We start from the raw sequence: 19,971 nt of genomic DNA on the forward strand, positions 1-19,971 counted from the left end.
CTAATTCTCTCCAGTAAACAATAATCATCATGACTATCAGGGATCTTCAATTGAATTAAAATAGACACGATAATCGTTATTAAATCATAATTCTCCTTTTTCTGTTGCCAATACTCCGTACTCATGGCGCGGCGCATCACCCCCAGCCATGGCGTCGCTCTCGGCCTCAGTTTCGTCCTCTTTACGTTTATGTTCCTGCCCACTTTGGTCGTGCTCTTGGCGGTGATTGTCTTCTTTGCCGTGTATTATCCGCGGTTGCGGAAGCCGGTTAACTCGGATGTATGTCTCCTGGAATGTACAGTCGGGTTACTACGGTAGATGCTGATAATTATGATGCTTAGGACTGAAAACGATATGATCTGTATAATGTGTCGATAATGTGTACAATATGACTGCATTTAAATTAGTTTTTTCTTTCCGTAGTATTTATGATTGTATGGTCCGCCAATCAGACAGAAACCTTTTCTCAGCCCTACCACTCCGTAGGGCTGATCTCCGGCTCTCTTCTCCATCTTCTCCATTTCTTTTCTTCTTTCATAATCTTACACCTACTAACCTGCCAGTCTACAGTCTACGTAGATACGTACAGTCACTCTATCATGGGATGAATCAGGATTCCAGCCCAGATTCCTGAACAAATGAAGAATCTATCCCAAACCACCCAAAATGCCCTCCCGGTTCAGCTTCTTCTCCTCCAACACCCAGTCCCAGCCCCCCTTATGGGATAAATGGGACGATCTACCGGGGAACATCGACCGTCTCACCCAGGAGGCAAAGCGACCGGATACCCGCATCTGGTGGTTGGACATCCGCGACGCTACAGAGGAAGACGTCGATCTGGTCTCGCAGGCGCTGTCCATCCATCCCCTGACGGCAGAGGACATCGTCACCAACGAGACGCGCGAAAAGGTGGAGGTGTTTCGCCATTATTATCTGATTTCGTTTCAGACGTTGATCGCGCCCAAGGACGGGCGGGTTGAGTCGCCGTCTATCTTTTCCTCAACGCCGTCGTCGGCGGGGTTCTACATTCTTGTCTTTCGGAATGGGACGGTCACTTTTTCGCCGAGCGGGTGTGGCCATGTTGCGAGGGTGAGGGATCGTATTCGTCGTCTGCATGATCCCGGTTTGTTGTCGAGTGATTGGATTTGTTATGCGTTGATGTTCGTTTGCACTTCTCCCCCTGTCTGTGTCCATACTAATCCAGATAGTGACGATATTGTCGACAGCTTCGCGCCGTACATGCAAGCCGTCGAGCACGAGTCAGAAGCCATCGAAGACCAAGTCTTCATCGTGCGCGTCGACGACGTCAAATCACTCATTCCGCGCGTCGACAACCTCCGCAAGAAAATCACCCATCTCATCCGCGGCCTCAATGGCAAAGTCGATGTGCTCAAAGGCTTTGTCAAACGCTGCCAAGCGCGTGGCAAACACTCCTTTTCCCCAGACACCAACCTCGTCATGTATCTCGGCGACGTGCAGGATCACCTGGTCACCATCATGTCGAACCTGACGCATTTCGACGAGATCGTTGGGCGGTCGCAGGCGAACTGTCTCGCGCAGCTGAGCGCGACGAACCTCCGGCTCAGCTTCACCATTACGTCCGTGTTGAGCAAGGTGACGATTCTGGCGACGATCTTCGTGCCGATGCATATGGTGACGGGGCTTTTTGGGATGAATGTTGAGGTGCCCGGGCAGGAGGCGCATGGGCTAGGCTGGTTTTTTGGGATTGTGGGTGCGTTTGTTGCGTTCATGGCGATTGCGTGCGTCGCGGCGTCGAGATATAAACTGTTGTAGATGGATGAATGGTTTCATTGACGGGTGGATGCAGTGAAGTTATTCCTTCGTCACTGTATATTTTCATTACGGTTGCCTGTTTATATTCATAGCCATAGTCATAGCCATACATATTCACTCTGCAGCCTATTATATATATTCTTCTCTCTTCTCTTCTCTTCTTCTTCCGTATATCACCCTTCTTATATTTATATATACACTATCTTTCCAGAATAATGTCTTCCTCTCAGTCCTTCAGTCTGATCTATCCAAGCACTCGATTACATGGCAATTATGCATCATCCTGGATCATCAAAGGTAAATCCCTTCCATCCCTTCTGGACTATACTAACACCATCAGGCCACGCAGATTACAGGGCCTCGTTCATCGTTTTCGTTCAATGGCCATGTGCCTCGTTGGTCGAAATGTTCCTAGATCGTCTGATCGCCTCGTACATCGGTGATTCAACCCCCATCCCCATCCCCATCCCCATCCACCGCGAACCAAAGCTAACAATCCATCCACACAGGCAAGATAGATGCCCGACCACGTGGATATCTCCTCGTTTATAAACTTTGGCCACCTTTTTTCACCTGCCACGTTGAACGTCAGAATCGCCGATTTTCATGACGGAAGGAAAAGCGTTCCCATCACGCGACCGAATGGAGGCTACGATGATGATGAATATCCGACAGACAATTCGCCCGCTACATGGATGATATCCTTGCATGCATGGGTTGAGGTTGCGATGTTGTTCTGCCTATCTTGCTTTACACTCATGACCTACTTGGGAACAGACAATATCGATGTGGTCCATGGCACTTGTTTTGCATCTAATGGTGTCTGTTCGCCAGTGATGTGAAGGTTTTATTATCCATTACGCCACTTTCCAACAAAAGCCTGGGCGGTTTGATTCTGATTTCTGGAAAATGTGAGTCATTTTTCTATGGAGGCATCGAACGTGGCTAACAAGAAGCAGATCAATAAGGAGTTGAAACGATGGATGGTTATATATATATGTTCGTCTATAACTGACCCTGGCGGAATAGGGAAAACTGTGTGTCTTTCGTCGTCCAAATGAAGAATCGAGACTGCTCGGAGGAAGGCTAGTAATCAACGTATGTTGCATTTCCAGAACGTCTCATGGATACATACTGATATACGCTTCAGCACTACCAAGACATTCTATTTGGTACGACGTACCATGATGGACCGATATTTCAAACCAGCACTCCTAAAGCCATATATATATTGACCATCGCGACGCCTGAAATCCGACAGGGCAGTCTTCCAATCTGGATACTATTCCCTGGGGACCTTTACATTGGCTTGCATATATATTACAATCCACAGTCCAATCAAGGTCTCGCCTTGACATCCGGTGTAAGTTAGGTTGATTCTGATCTTTTGATGGTTCTGACTGTCTAGTCGGTACATCAATGTGGTGGCAAGATGCCCAAGCATTTACCTTGGCCAAAATGGCGAAACAAGGCCTGTGTGTTTCTGTTCGCAGGGTATGTTCCATCTGATTATGCTTTAACAGAGCTGACAAGTATCAGGATGGCGATCAATCCTATCATTCCTATATTTCGTGTTTCTGATGACACAAACTGCATTTGACTGCCCGGCGTGGTTCAACAAACCCCAAGCCGGCTTTCCAACGGTTCAAACAACGAAGACTGGAAATGAGATACATTGAACTACACTCGGCGTCAATGAGCGGTTTATGGAGCAAACTGAAGGTGTTGTTGGCCCTTTTACGTTTGACCAAGCCATGGTGATAATAACCATGTACGAAGCAGTTGTTCTTCATCCTTGCTAAGCAGGGTGTGTTACCGCTTGATGCACATGCTGAAGCCACAGTGCGGGCACAACATTGCTGGCTTACAGGTCTTGCTTCCACATCCGATACTGGCCGGGGAGTTTATCCCGGTTCAGAATGAATATCAATGGACGAAATGTGATCTCTCCACTACTGATGGTGGAAGACTTGAGGTCGAAAAGACTTTTGTTGACGGACCGAGTGTCCCAAGCATCCATCGTTAATATATGGTAAGAGCACATGAACTGATTTAGACAACCAACTAACATCCGAAAGACACAAAATACACGCGCGCCTACAAGCGAATCCCACCAATGTTGCAGAAGCCAGCAGATTGCCTCCTTTACGCTGGACAGATCTTAATGTCATTACGACGCATGCACCGACTTCCACCAAAGCCAGATGTCACAATCAGATGTGAAGCCTTTCAATTGTGGTACATGGCATCACTCGACTCTGTCAGATCTCGCGCACTGGTCGTCATTCCAAACACCAATTGCACGACATTTGGTACAGAGCATCGATTCTGACAAGCTCCTCAACATGCAAGATGCAAGATGCAGCGTCTCAGATCAGAAAGCACCCTTGATACTATTTATTCTCTTGCCAGACACCTCATACTACCAATATAAGCAATCAACTGTCTCTCCATCAGAGGATTACGTTAATACGTTCTGAAAATCCCCGCGCATTGTCGAATCGAAGCACAGGCAACAACTTATTTCGAATCCCACATCGCCAGATTGTGGGCTTTGGGGAGTAAAGCCAGCTGAACACGATCTGAACATTGGATGCACTCTCCAAATGATTTCTAATCCAAGCCACGAGCTGGAACAGGTCAGTGAGGTATACCAATATGTTTTCAACGATGCTAATTGTATACATTTCACAGTAATGCATTTCTACAGACAATACGAACCAAGACCATGGCATGATTAACCCAAAATCTCATATCGAATACAACATCGCCCAGAGTCATACCATTCTTCTATACTTGGACACAGTATGTTCATAACACGATAGTCATAAAGGAACTAACAAAGGCATACAGCAAGAATTCAAGTACCATACGAGGAGACTAGCCATGCGCATATCCAGCGCAATGAATGACCACTGCCTTGTTCAGATCTTCTGCGAGACTACCGACAGCGGAGAGAAGTGCAGTATCTGCGGATTCGGGGTGTATTGAACAGACCAATATCCTGGATTGAACACATTGCTTCCATCATTCAGACGGATATATGATGGTGGAATCGAAACTAGGAGAAACAGGCCCATGTGGGGGTTTTTTTGACGACCAAAGACGAATTGCATACTCTGAACCAAAGAAGGCCAATACGAAACAATCGTAAACACGAATTGCTCGTCGACTGGATTGGAACACGAAGAGGCAGGCAATCTACAGAAGGATGGACTCATCTGCTTTTCTCCGATATGGAGTGCAACCTGGCGATTGTGGAAGCCAAGCAATTCGTGGATATCTACTTTGGCGTCACCATTCCTGACTGGTCTGATGATGATATCAGATATCTACAAGCCATCCGCTATATGGTGAGTGATGATACTCTGCCGCATGATAGCAAATACTTACTGGAAATAGGATGACTGCAGCACCAAGTACCGTTTCCTACCAAATCACCGTAAAACCTCAAACGGGTTGGAGACCACACATTCATTTTATAAACATCGATGGTGTTAATATACGTGACAATGGTTGCTTTCGAACTTATGCTCCGCGTCATTTGACCTATACCAGAAACTGAAAAAGACACGGCGTCGCCCTGAGACTTCCACCCCTCCTTGCATGTCCCTTTCGTCTTGGAGAGATACACAACTCTTTTGGAAAGTGACTATAAATTCCCAGAACAGAAAGTAACAGGCACGTCAATCCAGCGTCGATGATGTCTTTCATTCGTCCATTCGATTGAAACATATCTCTATCAGTCCCCTTAGCTGCGTTATGTACACAATGAACCAACAGCCAATTTCCTGGCGTCGTATCGATGCTTTAGATACCAACTTCAATATCGCCGCTGAGATGAATCACGGAAAACCCAAAACACTCCACAAGCGGATACACTTCCTCAGGCGTGAGGGCTCTGGCAAGAAACATCAATTTCTGTCGGAAGAAAAAATGCCTGCAGGACTTGCAGATGCCGTGGGCTGGTTCTGCGAGACTGAGCCCGAGCGACTATTGTCGGTGCAACCTCTCTGGGACGATTGGATGGTGCCTGTCTTTGAGACTCATATCCTATTGATCTGCTTACGTTTAAAGAGACGATGAAATGTTCATTACGATAGTCGAGGAGAATGACTCTCGGAGAATAGAAGCACGATCTCCAAAGTGTCGTCCTTTTCATCGTCAAAGCAAGGGTCCAAAGCCGATGACAAGAGGAAAGCGATGCTGCCATCTTTACCGTGAGTCGAGTATCTGACACTATCTGTGCTTTGCTAATCTGTATACAGAATTAACAGCAACAGACGTCGTGTCGTATGACTGTCGCTGGTGTCTGTTCTCTACGTTCAATGTTCAGACTGCCAATGCACCTACCATACCGTGAAGTATCAAGATGTCCGATTGGCCTATCATCTACGCTTTCGGTATGTCGCTTTTAACACAGCGACAGCGGACTACACCTTGTGGTACGGTGTGCCGTTGTGCCGTCCGTCAATCATTGTCTTGGCTCATGAAATTCTTGACATTCTTGATGCCCCCAGCGAAGATGAGAACGCTATCAAAAATTGTGCCTTCAGTATGTTGTCGAATGGAAGCACTCCGTGGCATCGCCCAAAAATGACAGAACATACGCATTCCATCCAGTCAGTGTCGGCTTCGAGGCTTCGAGGTATCGTGGACGATCTTTTAACTGGATGATATAGTAACCCAGAGCTCAGCCGTGTGTCAAAAGTGACATGATACCAAGCAATCCGGTGTTCATTCCCATCTATCACTGTCATGCACTTGAAAATACCTTCAAATACCGCAAGCTACGCCGTGGGAGCAGAGATTGGCTTTCTTATCCAGGGGGAGTATCTGGAACATTCAGAGCTTCCGTCAGTTCATTGCAATAAGGGCATTATGACGAGCAAACCGTCTAAGACGCGAGACTATGTACACATTTGTGGCATCGCCCGTTCTGTACCACACGGAGAGCTCAACGCCAGACCCTCATGGGCGAGTACAGGCAAGACGTCCCAAACTCTCCGTCGACCGCTTTTTATGATCTGGCCTGGAGATGCACGTTACGGGAAACGGTGGATAAGACCTCATGAATAGGTTATGCTGTTGTCGTTCAAACCGTTCAAACTGGTTGACACATATTCTCCCAGGGGGTCTACAAAAAGATATCACAATGAATATATAGAGCTACAATCAAACACGGCGCTTTTCGCTCTTGGGGCGACGACCTAGATGGGTTTGTGAAATTCAAGATGGTGACAGTCATTTATACCACCGTGCGCCATGGTCTCAAACATGAAGCGGTATACTCTATACATTTCGGAAAAGCCTCCCGCAAACATTCTATTCAGTCTGTTGCCTCAGAATTCATTCCGAGGCTGGTCATTGTGGGCGCTGAAGCCTGGGAGGCGATACAGGCTCATCAGAAGATCGTTGGGTGTTTGTGAGTATACATCTATCTGCATTGATAATTGTATCAACCAACCTCGATTCTTCGATCATAGTCTATCAACAGAGTTATCTATCATGGTCGTAAAAACTTGGAATCTGGATCATTTTGGGCCATTCGACATATTTGATCCCTTCAACCATCTTGTCTCTCAACAAGGTCTATCGATCTATACATCTCTTAAGCTGAATCCGCTGGCCGTGTGTATCTCATATATACACTTCGAGCATCATCAAATCACGGTTTACGCCGACCTTCCATCTTGCGGTCTGACAGGGACGAACCCAGATGGACAAATACCAGATATCTTTTGTATAGAATTCCGCGTCTCCTGGCCATATTACTTGACAGACAATTCCATCGTGAATATAACGCGGGGGTATAAACTCATCGAGAGATATTGGCCAGATAATATCATTTTTTCCTCAGACTGACAACATATCGGGATCTTCTCCTCGGGCCCATCAATAGGCAAGATGCACTATCCTGTGCCAGAATCTTCAAACGGTTTTCCGGCATTACCTTGCCATTGAGGGTCTCAGTGATGCTGTGTACGGATGTCCCATTTGACTGGACCGGAGAGTATGTATCCAATCTTGGTCTGTAATGGTTGCCACGGTGGTCAAACCTAGATCATTTTGCAATTATTCAAGAGGCTGACAACGCGACGGAAAGATGCCATGCCCAGCTGCCTTTGCGGTATTTTTCTCCGATGTCGAAAAGCTCCTAGTATCACGAAGGGCCATACGTCGTCGAGTTGTGGGTGCTTTCTGCAAATATGACGATGCGATAATCACGACAGCCACTCCGATGTTCAATCCTTCGCTCGACATCTGCGAATACCCTGCTATTCCGCGCCCTCCAGAATTTCGCAGACACAGATATGAGCCTTCTGCGCGAATAATGAGTTCAACTCTACCGAATGGGGCCTTGAAACGGCGCTGGAAAGAGCTAAAGAGCTTCTTTACGAGGATTGTAATTGGTTTGCAGAGTACAATCCCATCTGGAATTATACTGGCGAGTATATCTCAACAAGGCTATGATCCTCTGCCAACCGGGGTCTCACTTTATAACTCCTTGAGTGAGCATGGCATTGGAGGGGCTGCCTTTTGACCTGCTCGATCCAGAAAAAGACGACACATGGCAATGGCCGATGGGCAAATGCAAAGGATCCCACATGCAGAGGAAGCATGGCTGTCCGTGGACCCAGCCTTCATACCATCTCCTCGCGCCGACGAGATTTGCCGTGCTTGCAGCGCGTTTTCATTAAAGGAATATCTCAGTACACAATGGCAAGTCAATTAAAATTCCTGCAATGCAAGCACTGCTAACGTTGGACAGTAATACGCACTCATTGTCTGACGCTGCATTCTTCCCGCCTCCAGAACCATCTTCGCCATGACGTCCCGCCTAGATGTCATTCTAAACTGGGACGTCTTCAAGAAGAATCGGTTGTCTTGGCCAACTCAAGACAAGAATGCCCTGCCCTCTGGTGGGATAATTACACGCAGTGCATCAAGCAATCAAGACTCTCGCCATAACCGCAAGTCCCAGCGGAATGTATTGACCCAAGTGATAAATATTCCAAATGAAATCATGTCGTCTTTGAACGAGTGGCTGTGGTGAACTGCATGTTCATCAGAGTTTGTGGGTGAGGCCTCATGCTTTGATAGCGGTTCCCTTCTTCCTTCGCCTGATTCTCTGGTGAAATTTCTCTCGGGAAAAGACTTCGACATCGAAAATGACCGCGGCTCCTTTTTCTAACACACAAACTTTCTGTTGGCCGTTCGATCTGCCTCGCTGGATTCGTTGATGCATGGTTATTCCTTGGACAAACATCCTCTAGTATCTTTTACGACAATCATTGTGCCCATGGACATAGTCAATCTTCTGAGACAGTTTCGGCCTGGTGCTCAGGTCGATGCAGTCCCATCTTGGTATCACTATTTCTAGAAGATACCTTACTTACTACCCATGTTCCAAGAATCCAGCAATTCAATGCAACTCACACCGCGGACCATGTTGATGATGAGATCTTTCAAGAATCCTTACAGTTTTTCAAAATCGAGGCAGATGCTTAAAAGGCCAAGGATCCACAATACACTGTACAGATTGATGGACTTCGCCACCAAGATGATCAAAGCACCACTGCCACCTATTGGCGGTCTCCGCTTGCAACGACGTAGCATCCCTCATTGGACCGTTGGTACTGGGAATTACTTTGCCTTCTGTCCGACTCTCGTCGGTCTGAAGACCCACCCGCCACCCCCTGTTCGTCTATCAGACATTCGCTGTGTTCTGGATGTTCAGGACCGAAATGGACTACCAGAATGGCGGCTGGCTTGCCGACGAAATGGGGGCAAATCTGACAACCAAATGAACCGCTACATCGTTGCAGCCGGGCGTGACGCACAATATATTGCCGAAGTTCTGTTCTCGCCCCGTCCAGACTGTTCCGATTTCGACAGAGTGCGGGTTTATGTGGACTATGGAAGAAGAGTGGAGGAGACCGTGGAAGGAGACAGATTGGCCTGGAAGCTGGGAACGGTGGTTTCGAAAAAATCGTTTTAAGAAATCTTATTTTGAAATTTGGACGATGCTACATGGGTGTGTTAACCTGACTATATGTTGAATGAGCTAGCCATATCCAGGGAAAGCTCATGAAGAATCCAGAGGAGCTGATAAACGCCTTCAGCTCTCCACAATTCAATGACCCTGGATAAGTTTCAGGAAAACTGTGTTCTGTATGAGCCGGTAAGCACTGCGGTCGGGGCGGTCTCGGCCGCAGAGCTGTCCCGGGAAAAGCTGGCGAAACAGACGGATGGGGGCGCAGTGGCCAGTCTCATGATGGGAGATCAGAAACCAACAACAGATACACCGCGTCCTTGATTCTATATATACGCGTTCCACTGGAAGAATGATGATCAAGAACCTCCGATGTATTGAAGCAATGCGTGTAAGTCTTCGTGTTGAAGAATAAACTTCCGCTGACATGTTCAGATTATATACGCCTTCATGAATATAACATACCACCCAACCGATTGGAGAAGACGTGGTCAATGCAGACTGAAAGTCCGATTTGGTCTGCATCAAGTGACGATTGCATTGTGGCTGCCAACTTTACACCCATTAAAATGACACCGCCAGATCCAACGCCGACCTATGAACTGTACTTATATACGCGACGATATCAATCTGGTGCATCCAACGGCCTTGCAGTTAAAGCTCTCATATATACTGTCGCCATCAAATGAAGTGGTTGGTTCGCTTGCTGAAGACTGCAACAGATTGTGGAAGAACTTGTCAGTCATATTCCGGTAACTCGATGCCACACGATCACGGCCGAGGACCAATGCGTCTTGCACAAGACAAGAAGAATGTGGTTTTCTCCGATGAAGCTGATGACCGTCGTTCCTATCCTTACAGTGGACCTTGGACATCGAGGATGATCCATACGTCAAGAAGCTGAGACAAAGTCCCTTTGAAGCAAAGGAACTACAAAAGGTACTTTCGACAGGGAAAACCTATTGTAATGAGCAATTGAGATCCTATGTTGGTGCTTTCCCTGGAAGCATTTTCGGGTTGTGATTCGCAACAGATGCACACTTGGAAAAAGCCAAATTAGATGGCGTTTTACAATGCAAGAGGGTATGGAGTATACTGACACAGGCTTGGGAAATTAATGGCAGAAAGCGTTGCAGATGACCAAATCATAGATCGAGTCTACAAGCCAGTCAATTAGTATGTATGCCTCCCTGTCTATCGAGCGATGCTAATATGTTCTGTTTTTTAGGGTAATTTCATGTCTAGACTGGACCCTTCGATTCCGCAAGCATCTGGCTAGAAACCATGTCTTCCCACTATTCCAGACCCATTAGCCTCCAGAGGAAGTCATTGAGACACGGAGCATATATCTCAGTCGAATCCATATACCGCTTTCCACGGCACATCTTTCTCCACGGGCAACAAAGAAAAACTACAGGCAAATATATATACTGGGTTAGTTATTAGAGGCATCATAATCCCAAAATACTAGCTGTGTCTGTGCTGGGCGCCATTCGAACACCCCGAAGCATAGTACAGCTGCTTCTCATAGCCCGCAATTACCCATTGCCAGCAGCTGAGAGCATTGGATTTACACGATTACGGACACCCACTTGGTATTTGGATCATCAGACTTGCATCCGGGTTTCCCGCTGTTTCCCACTTTCTGCGACATGTTATCAAGGGCACGATGCAACGGAGAAGTGTTCCGCCGGATACAAAGGATGTGACCTGATCATTCCATCCCCTGCCGGATGCAACAGTCCTGTGCAATTATGTGGCATCTACTATGTCTTGGCCAGGACATTCGCTGATGTTCAGTCAGTCTACCCCATCTAATCCAGATATGAACAGCAGGCGCTTTGCTATCTTCTTTTCCAGAACAACTCTTCAAGTATGTACCATCCTGCTCAGAATTGAAACCTTCTAACCATATTTGAAGTTGAAACACGGCGTACATGTTAGCCAGCCAATGCCGAGAATATAGTCCAAGAAGATATTCTCCGTTATTCATGGCCTGGAAGCAAAAGCACGCCACGTTGCATTATTTTAGGTGCCGGATTACTGTGCGATGTGCTCCCTGATGACTCGATTGGCCCTTACCAGACGATGATAACAGCCGCCGAACAACGATTACAAATTCTACTTCAAGATACCGATGTTTCTATCTGTACGAGAGCGGAGTGAGCCATTGCTTCCAATACGGAAACTGCACGCTATGATGTTTTACACGAAGGTCCGGTTAGTTGACCTCCAATGTCTCTGGCTATACGCATTGTCCCTGTGACGGGTGTGGCGAAATGCACTACACACCACAGTGCGAGGTAGTGCCATAAGTCTTCTCGGTATTCAAAAAGGCGAAGAAGGAGGGACTCTCGCATCACTTTTGAATTTTGAAAGTCACAAACAGATGGCGCGAGTCCTAGCCGACCGCTCCTTTTCATAACAGTATTCAGGCAATCCTAACAGTCGAATTGAACAATATTCCAATCTCAGGGGCTGGACCAGAATGGAATGCATCTGTAAAAGCATCCAACCAAAAGATCGATCTCGCTATCTAACCATTTCCACGAAAAAGGGGGAATCGAAGGAAGGGTTTCATCGACTTGTCTTCAAAAGTGACAATGGGAAACGGGAAACGGCGGTAAACCCAACTGCTATACACGCCTTCCCTAGCAATCTCTTCACGCTATCATAGCGTGTTCGAAGAGTTACAGAAATATGACTGCCACAGACACACCCTCAGTAGGCCCTTCCAGTCCAGCTCGTGTTCAACATCCCTGCTGCTGCTGTGGAACCAACTGTTGGGGCCCCACCTGAGACTTTAACCCCGGTTGCTTTTTCAGCCCCTCACACTGGAGCTTTAAAACACCTCCTACCCCCCAAGATCGCCTACCACTGACCATAGTGCCATAGTGTTTGCGCTCCAACACCATGATGAAAGCAAGCATTTCAGACCAGCAACATCAGGCCCTGTCCTCCGCTCAAGCCCGTGAACCCCCTCGCAACCCTGCCCTACTTTGTGCCTCGAAATATGCGTACTTGATCCTACAGGCGTAAGCAAGGCTCTCTTGAAATGTTTGACAGTAAAGACACTCATATTGATGCTAGGCTCGGCTACGCTCTGCCTATCCTGACCGCAGGGGTCTACTTCCATTGCTATTTCTACCAAGAAAGAGAGAAAGCAGTTTGTCGATGGGAGGGCGAGAAAACGATGATAATCCTGAGCGTTCTCATTATGGTTTGGTGGCCAGTGAACAATGCCCTATCCTATTATGCCCATTGTCACGTTCGAAAGCCTACCAAGTGAGTTTACCTGAGCAGGGATTGGTGATTATGTATCCGTTATATCAGTCACTCATGAAGCTGTGTGTTGAGAAACGTATGTTCTTAGATATTGGTACGGAGCACTTCACCTACCTGACTGGTTCTTCCCCTACCCTGCTCCATCTAGATATCCTAGCTAGACAGCTATCTCCAATCCATCACGTTGTCTCGCATCGGGCCCTTCAATAGAAGATTCATGCTAGTTTTCCGTCCAAACTTCTTTTTTTCTCGCCGAGGAACCATCCCGTTACCATATTTAAATCTTAAATCCGAAGCCGCTCCTTGTCATGTTCAAAAGGAAGCTAGGGCGATGCCGACTGGTTCCTGCCAAGAGTAGGCTGCTTGTCGAAGGCTTGGGTGAAGCTCGGTCCTCGCAGACTGCTAATGGTCTAATGGTAGCAATGCGCCCTAGTGGGTTAGTGTCTGCCGCCATCACAAAGTCCATCGTGTTAGCCTCATGAAAACATGGAAGATGAATTCTTTCCGTCCTCTTCTGGGCGGCGCAGTCACAGAGGCTTATCTCCATTGAGCTATAGAATCCAAGGTGCACTCAGTATGTCCGAAGAAAATGTCTGACATGTCTGATAATGTTGATGTTGATGCCTAGTCAAAATGGTTGGCGAAAACTTGATAACTGTGGCTATGTGCAGATGCTAAGCAGCTTGGTGTTTGAGGGTGAGACCTGGGCAGCCAATGACTGGAATTTATAACTAGCCAATGTGACAAATGCCGGTGATATGATTGAAAGGACCGGGATTCTAGCCAGGATTGGGTTTCTGAGACGCACAGGCAACTCGCGATGGTTCGGCCACCCGGTCATCAGTGGCAACTATCAGTCGGCTACTCGCTTGTCAGCGCCATCGTCAATGCAGTGGCATTCACGTGTACGTGCCAGAGGATGCCAATCAGATGGGGATGTACCTTGCCCATTTTGTCTGGCTGAATCCGCTTTCTAGACCCGAAGCAGAGAGAGAGGAAGCTCGAGAACTATTGTTATTGGAACGGACTGAGTTGCAAAGACCCACGAGAAGTTACGTCGTATTGCACGTCTCGAACAGCTGGAGAACGAGTCTACCGAGTAGAAGCTAGAGGGGTCCAAGCAGGAGAATGTAGAGATGAATCACAGGATAAGGCGATGGAAAAGAAGATCGCGAGGCTGAATAAGGGTAACAAGAAGCGGTGCTCTATCAAGCGTGTTCGGGTACAATCATCTATGTTCGTGGGCAGTGAACTGGCGAGTATGAACAGGCACATGTATTTACCATAAGAACTTGATATAAAAATGCTCTTTGTCTATTCAGATTATCCTTATTACTGTATACATTCCAATGAATTAGATTAGTCCTCAATCCAACCTCGACCCACGAACAGCCCTCGCATATCTCTCAGAAGTTGCCGAAAAGAACATATTCCCAGACAAAAACGCAATAAATCCCCTCGCACACCGCAACTGCTCCTCCGTCGCACCATCAGCTTCAAGCAACCGTTCATAATCCGCGTGAATCTGTCCCTCAATATCCAGAATCATACGACGTAGTATAGACTTGGCCGCTGGCGCAGAAACGTCAAGGAGATTCTGCAATACTCGGACAGCGTTGATGAGGGTTTCACCGCGTTCTTTTTCTGCGATGTACTCTTTTGCGTAGGAGTATAGATCGTTGGTTAGGGCGAAATGTTTCGCGGAGGCGGTGCGGATTTGGGCGAGGATGTGCTCGTCGTGCGAGGATAGGGTGATGTTACAGCCGAATTCGACACTTCGTAAGATGAGACTAGGCACCGTTAATATTGTACTGTTAAATGAATGAGACGGAGTACATACTCAGAGCCGGAATCCTCCATTCTATGCTTGACGTAGTCATCAAAGCTATTGAAGGTCATTTCTGGTTGCGATTTTAATGCTGACCAGGACAAAATGCCATCTAGGAAGCGTTTTCCTTGGATTGGGTCTTCGGCGAGAAGTTCTTGAGTAAGGATACTCAAAGCAGTATCACTTTTCTTTTCATCACTAGATCTTGGAAGTGCTGCCTCGCTTTGTCCTCCTGTCTGCGAAAGTCAGTTAAGCCTTTAAACCTCCTTGTTGACATACATATCCCGACTCCATTGCATCTATACCAGTCAGTAAAACAAAGCAAGGCAAAAAAAAAGAAAGAAAGAAAGTAGTGTACCATCATGCATCGTAATCAACCCATAAAACTTGGTCAAAATGAGCAACCTCCTTAAACTCGCCATCGGCATCCCATTGACCACGAACGTCAAGGCCGCGCCAACCGTCGCATCAACATATTCTTTCTGCACAGGATTCCGATTCTTAAGAATATACTCTGCAGTGAATTCTCTTAAAGCAGACTCTGCCTCTCTCCAGTACTTTGATTGAAGGGTGTACTTGATCGACGAGAACCATGGGACACCGATGGTTGGTGGATCGATGAGATTCGCGTGTTTGAACTCGGGGTTTTTGGGTATGTTTTGTGGGTGGAGAAAGGTGAAGTTGTTAGTTTGATCTGGGGTATCTGGTGTATCCACTGGGTCGAATGCGTAAAAGATCTTCCTTGTCTCGATTTTGAGGACGTGGTTTTGGTGAAAGCCACGCTGTGCCAGGGTGCTGAGCAGTGGTCGGAATATATGGGATGATATTCGATTTTGATTTCCATGACTGAATGCCAATGGCCTCTTGAATTGGAATTGAATTCCGAATGCCAGTCTTCTGCATTGTGCATGCATGATTGGTGACACGCCACGGTGTTTGGCTTCATCTGACGTCGCACAAGAATTAATTGGTGGAGCGAAAAACGGGGGCGATCGGAATTCCGCCACATTCTTCCACTTCGGAGTTCCGACGCTGCATCGTCCATCTTACTTCAACATCACCACGATGCCGACTTCACCATTGCCATCGGGGAATACGCCTTCAGGACGCAGGAATAAAGTGGCCAAAAATCCTCCACCACGTAAAAAGGCTTGCCAGAACTGTACAACGTCGAAAGTGCGCTGTGGGCTGGAAAAACCGACTTGCTCGCGATGCGCGTCTCAAGGCCGAGTATGCGAATATCCTGCGGGAAATCGGGCATCTGAAGGCAGTGCGAGATCAACCAGGCAGAATCACACCTCACCTTCTTCATTTTCTGTTTCTATCAACAGAACAAAAACACCAGCAAACCCGTTGGAAACTACACATCTCCCAAATCCCTCAACCCCAACACCGACTATTCCACCCTCTCAACCTCAACCCGGACCCATCACCAATCAACCACCCCCAGCCCCAGCACCACCACCAGACGCAGGCCCCAACCTCGACATCCCAGACCTTAGCTCCCCAGATGACATCGACGGAATCCGCGACCGATGGATGAGGCCGTATCTCACCGCGCCCCCGGAACGGCCCGAGATCCCCAAAGTGTATAACCCATTTACGCTACAGTATATAGCGAGCGTATTGAGGACGTATCCGCGACGTATGCTAAAAGATGGCGGCGTACCGCCTATCATCCATCCGATGCAAGTTTCTGGGGCTATGCCGCGGTCGTTGGCGAATTGTTATAGTCTGGTGAGGATGTGGGATCAGGCTGTTCCGGGGAGTGAGGAGATGGTGGTTGATGTTGTGAGGAAGGAGATGGATAGGCTTGTTACTGTGTGTATTTCCTGTCTATGCCTTTTGGTGTGATAGTATACTGATGAAAGGTTGTAGACGGAAAACTCGACAGATCCTGAGCTTGTAGCTGCCTTTCAAGCATATCTCATCTACGCGATCATGATGTACTTTTCGCCAATCGGAGGCTACACCGTCATCAACGAGGCATCCATCATAAACCTCATGGAGCTGGCTTATCGAACGACCCGCAAAGGATTAATCTGCCCAGAAGAAAGAAGTCGTACTCGACCACGCTGGGAATCGTGGATTACCGTCTCTGCCAAACGCCGCGCCGTCTTCACCATGTATCTCTTCACCAATGTATTCAACGCCGAACAAGGGTTGCAGAATTATCTCTCCACGGAATTGACGGGGAATCTCCTCCCCGAGGGTCGGGAAGTGTGGGAAGCGAGAGATAGAGAAACGTGGGAGAAAGAATACGATTACCATCTATCAGTATGGGGGAAGGACGGCATGATCGAGATATCAGAACTCTGGCGATCAGAAGAGACAGGAACACCAGAAAGACGGAAACGAGTGGATCGGTGGGTTCAGACGGTGGATGAATTCGGGATGATGCTGTTTGCTGTCTGTGTTCATATCCATGGATGTTAGCTGTGCTTCTTCAATTGCCACTCGGAATTCCGACATCTCCACCCCGGCTGTCTCCATAGTTCAGGATGTATGATATAAAGAGTCGATCTTCCTCAACCCAATTCCAACTCAACTTCCAACTTTCAATTTACAATAATCAATTAAACAAAACCAACTTACCAAGTAACAAACAATAAACCAACCATCAAAATGCCAGTCTACACAACCGACCACTCCACCACCGTCCTGCAAACCCACTCCTGGCGCACCGCAACAAACTCCGCCCCCCACCTCCTCCCCTACCTCAAACCAGACATGAAAATCCTCGACATCGGCTGCGGCCCCGGAACAATCACCGTCGATCTAGCACGCCACATTCCCACCGGCCACATCACCGGAATCGAATACACGGATGACCCACTCCCAGAAGCCCGATCCCTCGCGGCAAGTCAAGGAATCACCAATATCGATTTCGCCGTGGGGGATATCCACGCGCTGGAGTTTGAAGATGATAGCTTTGACGTCGTGCATGTGCATCAGGTGTTGCAGCATATTGCGGACCCCGTGCATGCGCTGCGTGAGATGAGACGGGTTGTTAAACCAGGTGGTATTGTCGCAGCCCGTGAATCGGCCGATATGACCTGGTATCCGGAGAATGAGGGCATCGCGGGGTGGAAAGAGTTAACAATGCGGGTGGCGAAGGCCAAGGGCGGGAACCCGCATCCGGGGCGGATGATCCATGTGTGGGCGAAGCAGGCTGGGTTTGAAGATGGGAAGGTGAAGAGGAGTGCGGGGTCGTGGTGTTTTAGCACGGCTGAGGAGAGGGCGTATTGGGGTGGGTCGATGGAGGGGAGGATTCGGTCGTCTGGGTTCGCGACGATAGCGGTTGAGGGGGGATTTGCAAGGGAAGAGGAGTTGGAGGGGATTGCGAGGGGGTGGAGGGCGTTTGTGGAGGATGAGGAGGGGTGGTTTGGGTTGATGCATGGGGAGATTTTGTGCTGGAAGTAATTAACCATTATCTACTGGACTACTGCCTTGCAAGTGATTGATTTAAAGCATCAAACTATAATATGGTCATGATAATGTAGATCAGTCGATCGGGCGATCAGTAGGTAGATCAATATTTGCTAAATGCTATGCTAATATCAACAGCTAAAATACTTCAAAACAATGCCGAAATAGTGGAGAGCCCTTAAGCAGATCACCAGTCTTCCACGGGATACTCCTCGGGAGGTTCCGAGTAATGACGTTCTTCCCGCTCTTCTTCGTCCGACGAGGAACTTTCATCTGTTGACAGTTAGCTTCGATACCCAAACCACGCCACAAATCAATAGGATTAAGAAAAACTTACGCATTTCATGAGTGATGAATGCACCGCCCGCGGCACCCAACGCAAGACCAGCCGCTCCCATAGCAAACATCTTCTTCTTGTCGCTCTTTTTCTTCTGCTCTTCCGCCTGCGGATCATATCCGCCCTCCTGCGGCGGGTATCCTCCCTGACCGTATCCACCGTATTGCTGGGGAGGGCCAGGCGGAGGGCCTCCGTACGGCGAGCCGTATCCGTTGCTAGGAGGTCGAGGGGGTCCGTCACGGTAGTAGCTGTCAGCTTGTGGGGGAGGGCCCATGTCGCGCGAGCCGAGCTCCGGTCCGTCCACGGGTGGCTCCCACTGAGAGCGGCCGGTTGCTTCTTGGAAGAAGAAAGCTCTGCGGACACTAGGTTCCCAGTATGAAAGCCATCCTTGGGGAAGGGGAGCAGGAGGGTTTGGTGGGGGACGGATTCCGCCGGGAGGGCCGGTGGGAGGACGATCGTAGGGAGAACCTCCTGGTGGTGGGCCGGATGGTGGACCGGTGGGAGAGCCGTATGGGCTTCCTCTGTAGGGGGGACGGTCGGATGGAGGGCCTCCTGGAGGACCAGATGGTGGACGATCGTACGGAGAGCCGGGTGGAGGGCGCTCGTAGGGCGCTCCGGATGGGGGTCGCTCGTAGGGAGGACGATCTGAAGGAGGACGGTCGTAAGGAGAGCGAGGAGGTCCGGGAGGTCCAGATGGTGGACGGTCGTAGGGCGACTGGCCGTATGGAGGACGCTCGTAAGGTGGCTGACCGTATGGAGGGGGGCCTGAAGGAGGGCCGCCTGGAGGACCAGATGGAGGGCGCTCGTACGGAGGGCGGTCGTACGAAGGCTGCCCGTAGTATGGTTGCTGACCGTAGTAAGCCATGGTGGATAGCCAAAAGTTGGATGGAAGAAGAAAGAAAAGAAAAAAAGAAAAGTCCAGGGAAGAAAAAGACAGCTCTTAAATTAGGGAAATGAGGGGAAGACAACGGCATCGGCGGAGGCTAGAAGAAAAGCCATCGTCGCGACTAAGCAGCGCGTATCCACCCCGCGGTCGATAGTCGGGCAGATCTAAAGAGGATTAGGCAGATACATTATCATGAGTCAATAGTCGAGAGTCAACGCCCCTGATTCAGATGCAAAAAGTGCCCATGTATCAGCATTGGCGCGTGAGACAGACTATGGCGGCTGCTGTAACAGCCAAGGCAATAGACTGAGCATGGCTGGTGAGGGATATTCATGTAAACTGAGCTTCTCCAGCAGACTGCGTGATGCATCATATCCAGTTCTTTTGATTCTCGTCTGTGTTGGCATCAGAACGAA

General features: G+C 48.4%; 11 protein-coding genes across 11 annotated transcripts; 9 read left to right on the plus strand and 2 right to left on the minus strand.

The window, feature by feature from the left end:
• Window positions 1–35: 35 nt before the first annotated feature.
• Window positions 36–358, plus strand: ASPWEDRAFT_43364 (uncharacterized protein). The gene is made up of 2 exons (XM_040836013.1): window positions 36–279; window positions 342–358. The coding sequence occupies exons 1-2, from the start codon at window positions 124–126 to the stop codon at window positions 345–347; spliced, it is 162 nt and encodes a 53-aa protein (XP_040686966.1). The 5' UTR covers window positions 36–123; the 3' UTR covers window positions 348–358.
• Window positions 345–1,819, plus strand: ASPWEDRAFT_43366 (magnesium transporter CorA family protein). The gene is made up of 2 exons (XM_040836014.1): window positions 345–1,160; window positions 1,209–1,819. Exons 1-2 carry the CDS (start codon window positions 667–669, stop codon window positions 1,792–1,794), a joined length of 1,080 nt encoding a protein of 359 aa, XP_040686967.1. The 5' UTR covers window positions 345–666; the 3' UTR covers window positions 1,795–1,819.
• Window positions 1,820–5,565: 3,746 nt separating this feature from the next.
• Window positions 5,566–6,157, plus strand: ASPWEDRAFT_30384 (uncharacterized protein; the record flags this gene model as incomplete). Its single annotated transcript, XM_040833397.1, has 3 exons — window positions 5,566–5,792; window positions 5,872–6,014; window positions 6,063–6,157. The coding sequence occupies 3 exons, from the start codon at window positions 5,566–5,568 to the stop codon at window positions 6,155–6,157; spliced, it is 465 nt and encodes a 154-aa protein (XP_040686968.1).
• A 707-nt stretch (window positions 6,158–6,864) lies between these two features.
• ASPWEDRAFT_618612 (uncharacterized protein) lies at window positions 6,865–8,050 on the plus strand. Its single transcript, XM_040838598.1, has 2 exons — window positions 6,865–7,824; window positions 7,901–8,050. The coding sequence occupies exon 1, from the start codon at window positions 7,060–7,062 to the stop codon at window positions 7,657–7,659; it is 600 nt and encodes a 199-aa protein (XP_040686969.1). The 5' UTR covers window positions 6,865–7,059; the 3' UTR covers window positions 7,660–7,824; window positions 7,901–8,050.
• Window positions 8,051–8,793: 743 nt separating this feature from the next.
• On the plus strand, window positions 8,794–9,864 carry ASPWEDRAFT_618639 (uncharacterized protein). Its single transcript, XM_040838599.1, has one exon. It carries the CDS (start codon window positions 9,200–9,202, stop codon window positions 9,794–9,796), a length of 597 nt encoding a protein of 198 aa, XP_040686970.1. The 5' UTR covers window positions 8,794–9,199; the 3' UTR covers window positions 9,797–9,864.
• Window positions 9,865–12,585: 2,721 nt separating this feature from the next.
• ASPWEDRAFT_618524 (uncharacterized protein) lies at window positions 12,586–13,216 on the plus strand. The gene is made up of 2 exons (XM_040838597.1): window positions 12,586–12,825; window positions 12,881–13,216. The coding sequence occupies exons 1-2, from the start codon at window positions 12,704–12,706 to the stop codon at window positions 13,077–13,079; spliced, it is 321 nt and encodes a 106-aa protein (XP_040686971.1). The 5' UTR covers window positions 12,586–12,703; the 3' UTR covers window positions 13,080–13,216.
• Window positions 13,217–13,895: 679 nt separating this feature from the next.
• ASPWEDRAFT_30386 (uncharacterized protein) lies at window positions 13,896–14,363 on the plus strand (the record flags this gene model as incomplete). Its single annotated transcript, XM_040833398.1, has 2 exons — window positions 13,896–13,980; window positions 14,053–14,363. 2 exons carry the CDS (start codon window positions 13,896–13,898, stop codon window positions 14,361–14,363), a joined length of 396 nt encoding a protein of 131 aa, XP_040686972.1.
• A 78-nt stretch (window positions 14,364–14,441) lies between these two features.
• ASPWEDRAFT_174707 (uncharacterized protein) lies at window positions 14,442–15,817 on the minus strand (the record flags this gene model as incomplete). Its single annotated transcript, XM_040831252.1, has 4 exons — window positions 14,442–14,865; window positions 14,916–15,139; window positions 15,183–15,202; window positions 15,262–15,817. The coding sequence occupies 4 exons, from the start codon at window positions 15,815–15,817 to the stop codon at window positions 14,442–14,444; spliced, it is 1,224 nt and encodes a 407-aa protein (XP_040686973.1).
• A 151-nt stretch (window positions 15,818–15,968) lies between these two features.
• ASPWEDRAFT_116018 (Zn(II)2Cys6 transcription factor domain-containing protein) lies at window positions 15,969–17,339 on the plus strand (the record flags this gene model as incomplete). The annotated part of the gene is made up of 3 exons (XM_040828625.1): window positions 15,969–16,173; window positions 16,249–16,724; window positions 16,782–17,339. The coding sequence occupies 3 exons, from the start codon at window positions 15,969–15,971 to the stop codon at window positions 17,337–17,339; spliced, it is 1,239 nt and encodes a 412-aa protein (XP_040686974.1).
• Window positions 17,340–17,528: 189 nt separating this feature from the next.
• On the plus strand, window positions 17,529–18,326 carry ASPWEDRAFT_174709 (class I SAM-dependent methyltransferase; the record flags this gene model as incomplete). Its single annotated transcript, XM_040831253.1, has 1 exon — window positions 17,529–18,326. The coding sequence occupies one exon, from the start codon at window positions 17,529–17,531 to the stop codon at window positions 18,324–18,326; it is 798 nt and encodes a 265-aa protein (XP_040686975.1).
• Window positions 18,327–18,398: 72 nt separating this feature from the next.
• On the minus strand, window positions 18,399–19,890 carry ASPWEDRAFT_618226 (uncharacterized protein). The gene is made up of 4 exons (XM_040838595.1): window positions 19,508–19,890; window positions 19,231–19,457; window positions 18,670–19,137; window positions 18,399–18,605 (listed from the first exon to the last, which is right to left on the minus strand). The coding sequence occupies exons 1-4, from the start codon at window positions 19,641–19,643 to the stop codon at window positions 18,471–18,473; spliced, it is 966 nt and encodes a 321-aa protein (XP_040686976.1). The 5' UTR covers window positions 19,644–19,890; the 3' UTR covers window positions 18,399–18,470.
• Window positions 19,891–19,971: the final 81 nt, after the last annotated feature.

This window comes from Aspergillus wentii, assembly GCF_001890725.1.
Source record: "Aspergillus wentii DTO 134E9 unplaced genomic scaffold ASPWEscaffold_6, whole genome shotgun sequence".
Lineage (NCBI taxonomy): Eukaryota > Fungi > Ascomycota > Eurotiomycetes > Eurotiales > Aspergillaceae > Aspergillus > Aspergillus wentii.

Excerpts from the sequence above, each read along its gene's own strand:
- ASPWEDRAFT_43364 (XM_040836013.1), top strand. The coding sequence starts at position 124 with ATGGCGCGGCGCATCACCCCCAGCCATGGCGTCGCTCTCGGCCTCAGT.
- ASPWEDRAFT_43366 (XM_040836014.1), top strand. The coding sequence starts at position 667 with ATGCCCTCCCGGTTCAGCTTCTTCTCCTCCAACACCCAGTCCCAGCCC. Across the intron at positions 1,161-1,208 it reads TGGATTTGTTATGCGTTGAT|TGACGATATTGTCGACAGCT; the intron begins GTTCGTTTGCAC and ends TAATCCAGATAG.
- ASPWEDRAFT_618612 (XM_040838598.1), top strand. The coding sequence starts at position 7,060 with ATGGTCTCAAACATGAAGCGGTATACTCTATACATTTCGGAAAAGCCT.
- ASPWEDRAFT_618639 (XM_040838599.1), top strand. The coding sequence starts at position 9,200 with ATGTTCCAAGAATCCAGCAATTCAATGCAACTCACACCGCGGACCATG.
- ASPWEDRAFT_618524 (XM_040838597.1), top strand. The coding sequence starts at position 12,704 with ATGATGAAAGCAAGCATTTCAGACCAGCAACATCAGGCCCTGTCCTCC. Across the intron at positions 12,826-12,880 it reads GCGTACTTGATCCTACAGGC|GCTCGGCTACGCTCTGCCTA; the intron begins GTAAGCAAGGCT and ends TATTGATGCTAG.
- ASPWEDRAFT_618226 (XM_040838595.1), bottom strand. The coding sequence starts at position 19,643 with ATGCCGTTGTCTTCCCCTCATTTCCCTAATTTAAGAGCTGTCTTTTTC. Across the intron at positions 19,138-19,230 it reads GTACGATCGTCCACCATCTG|GTTCTCCCTACGATCGTCCT; the intron begins GTCCTCCAGGAG and ends CACCACCAGGAG. Across the intron at positions 18,606-18,669 it reads ATTCATCACTCATGAAATGC|ATGAAAGTTCCTCGTCGGAC; the intron begins GTAAGTTTTTCT and ends AACTGTCAACAG.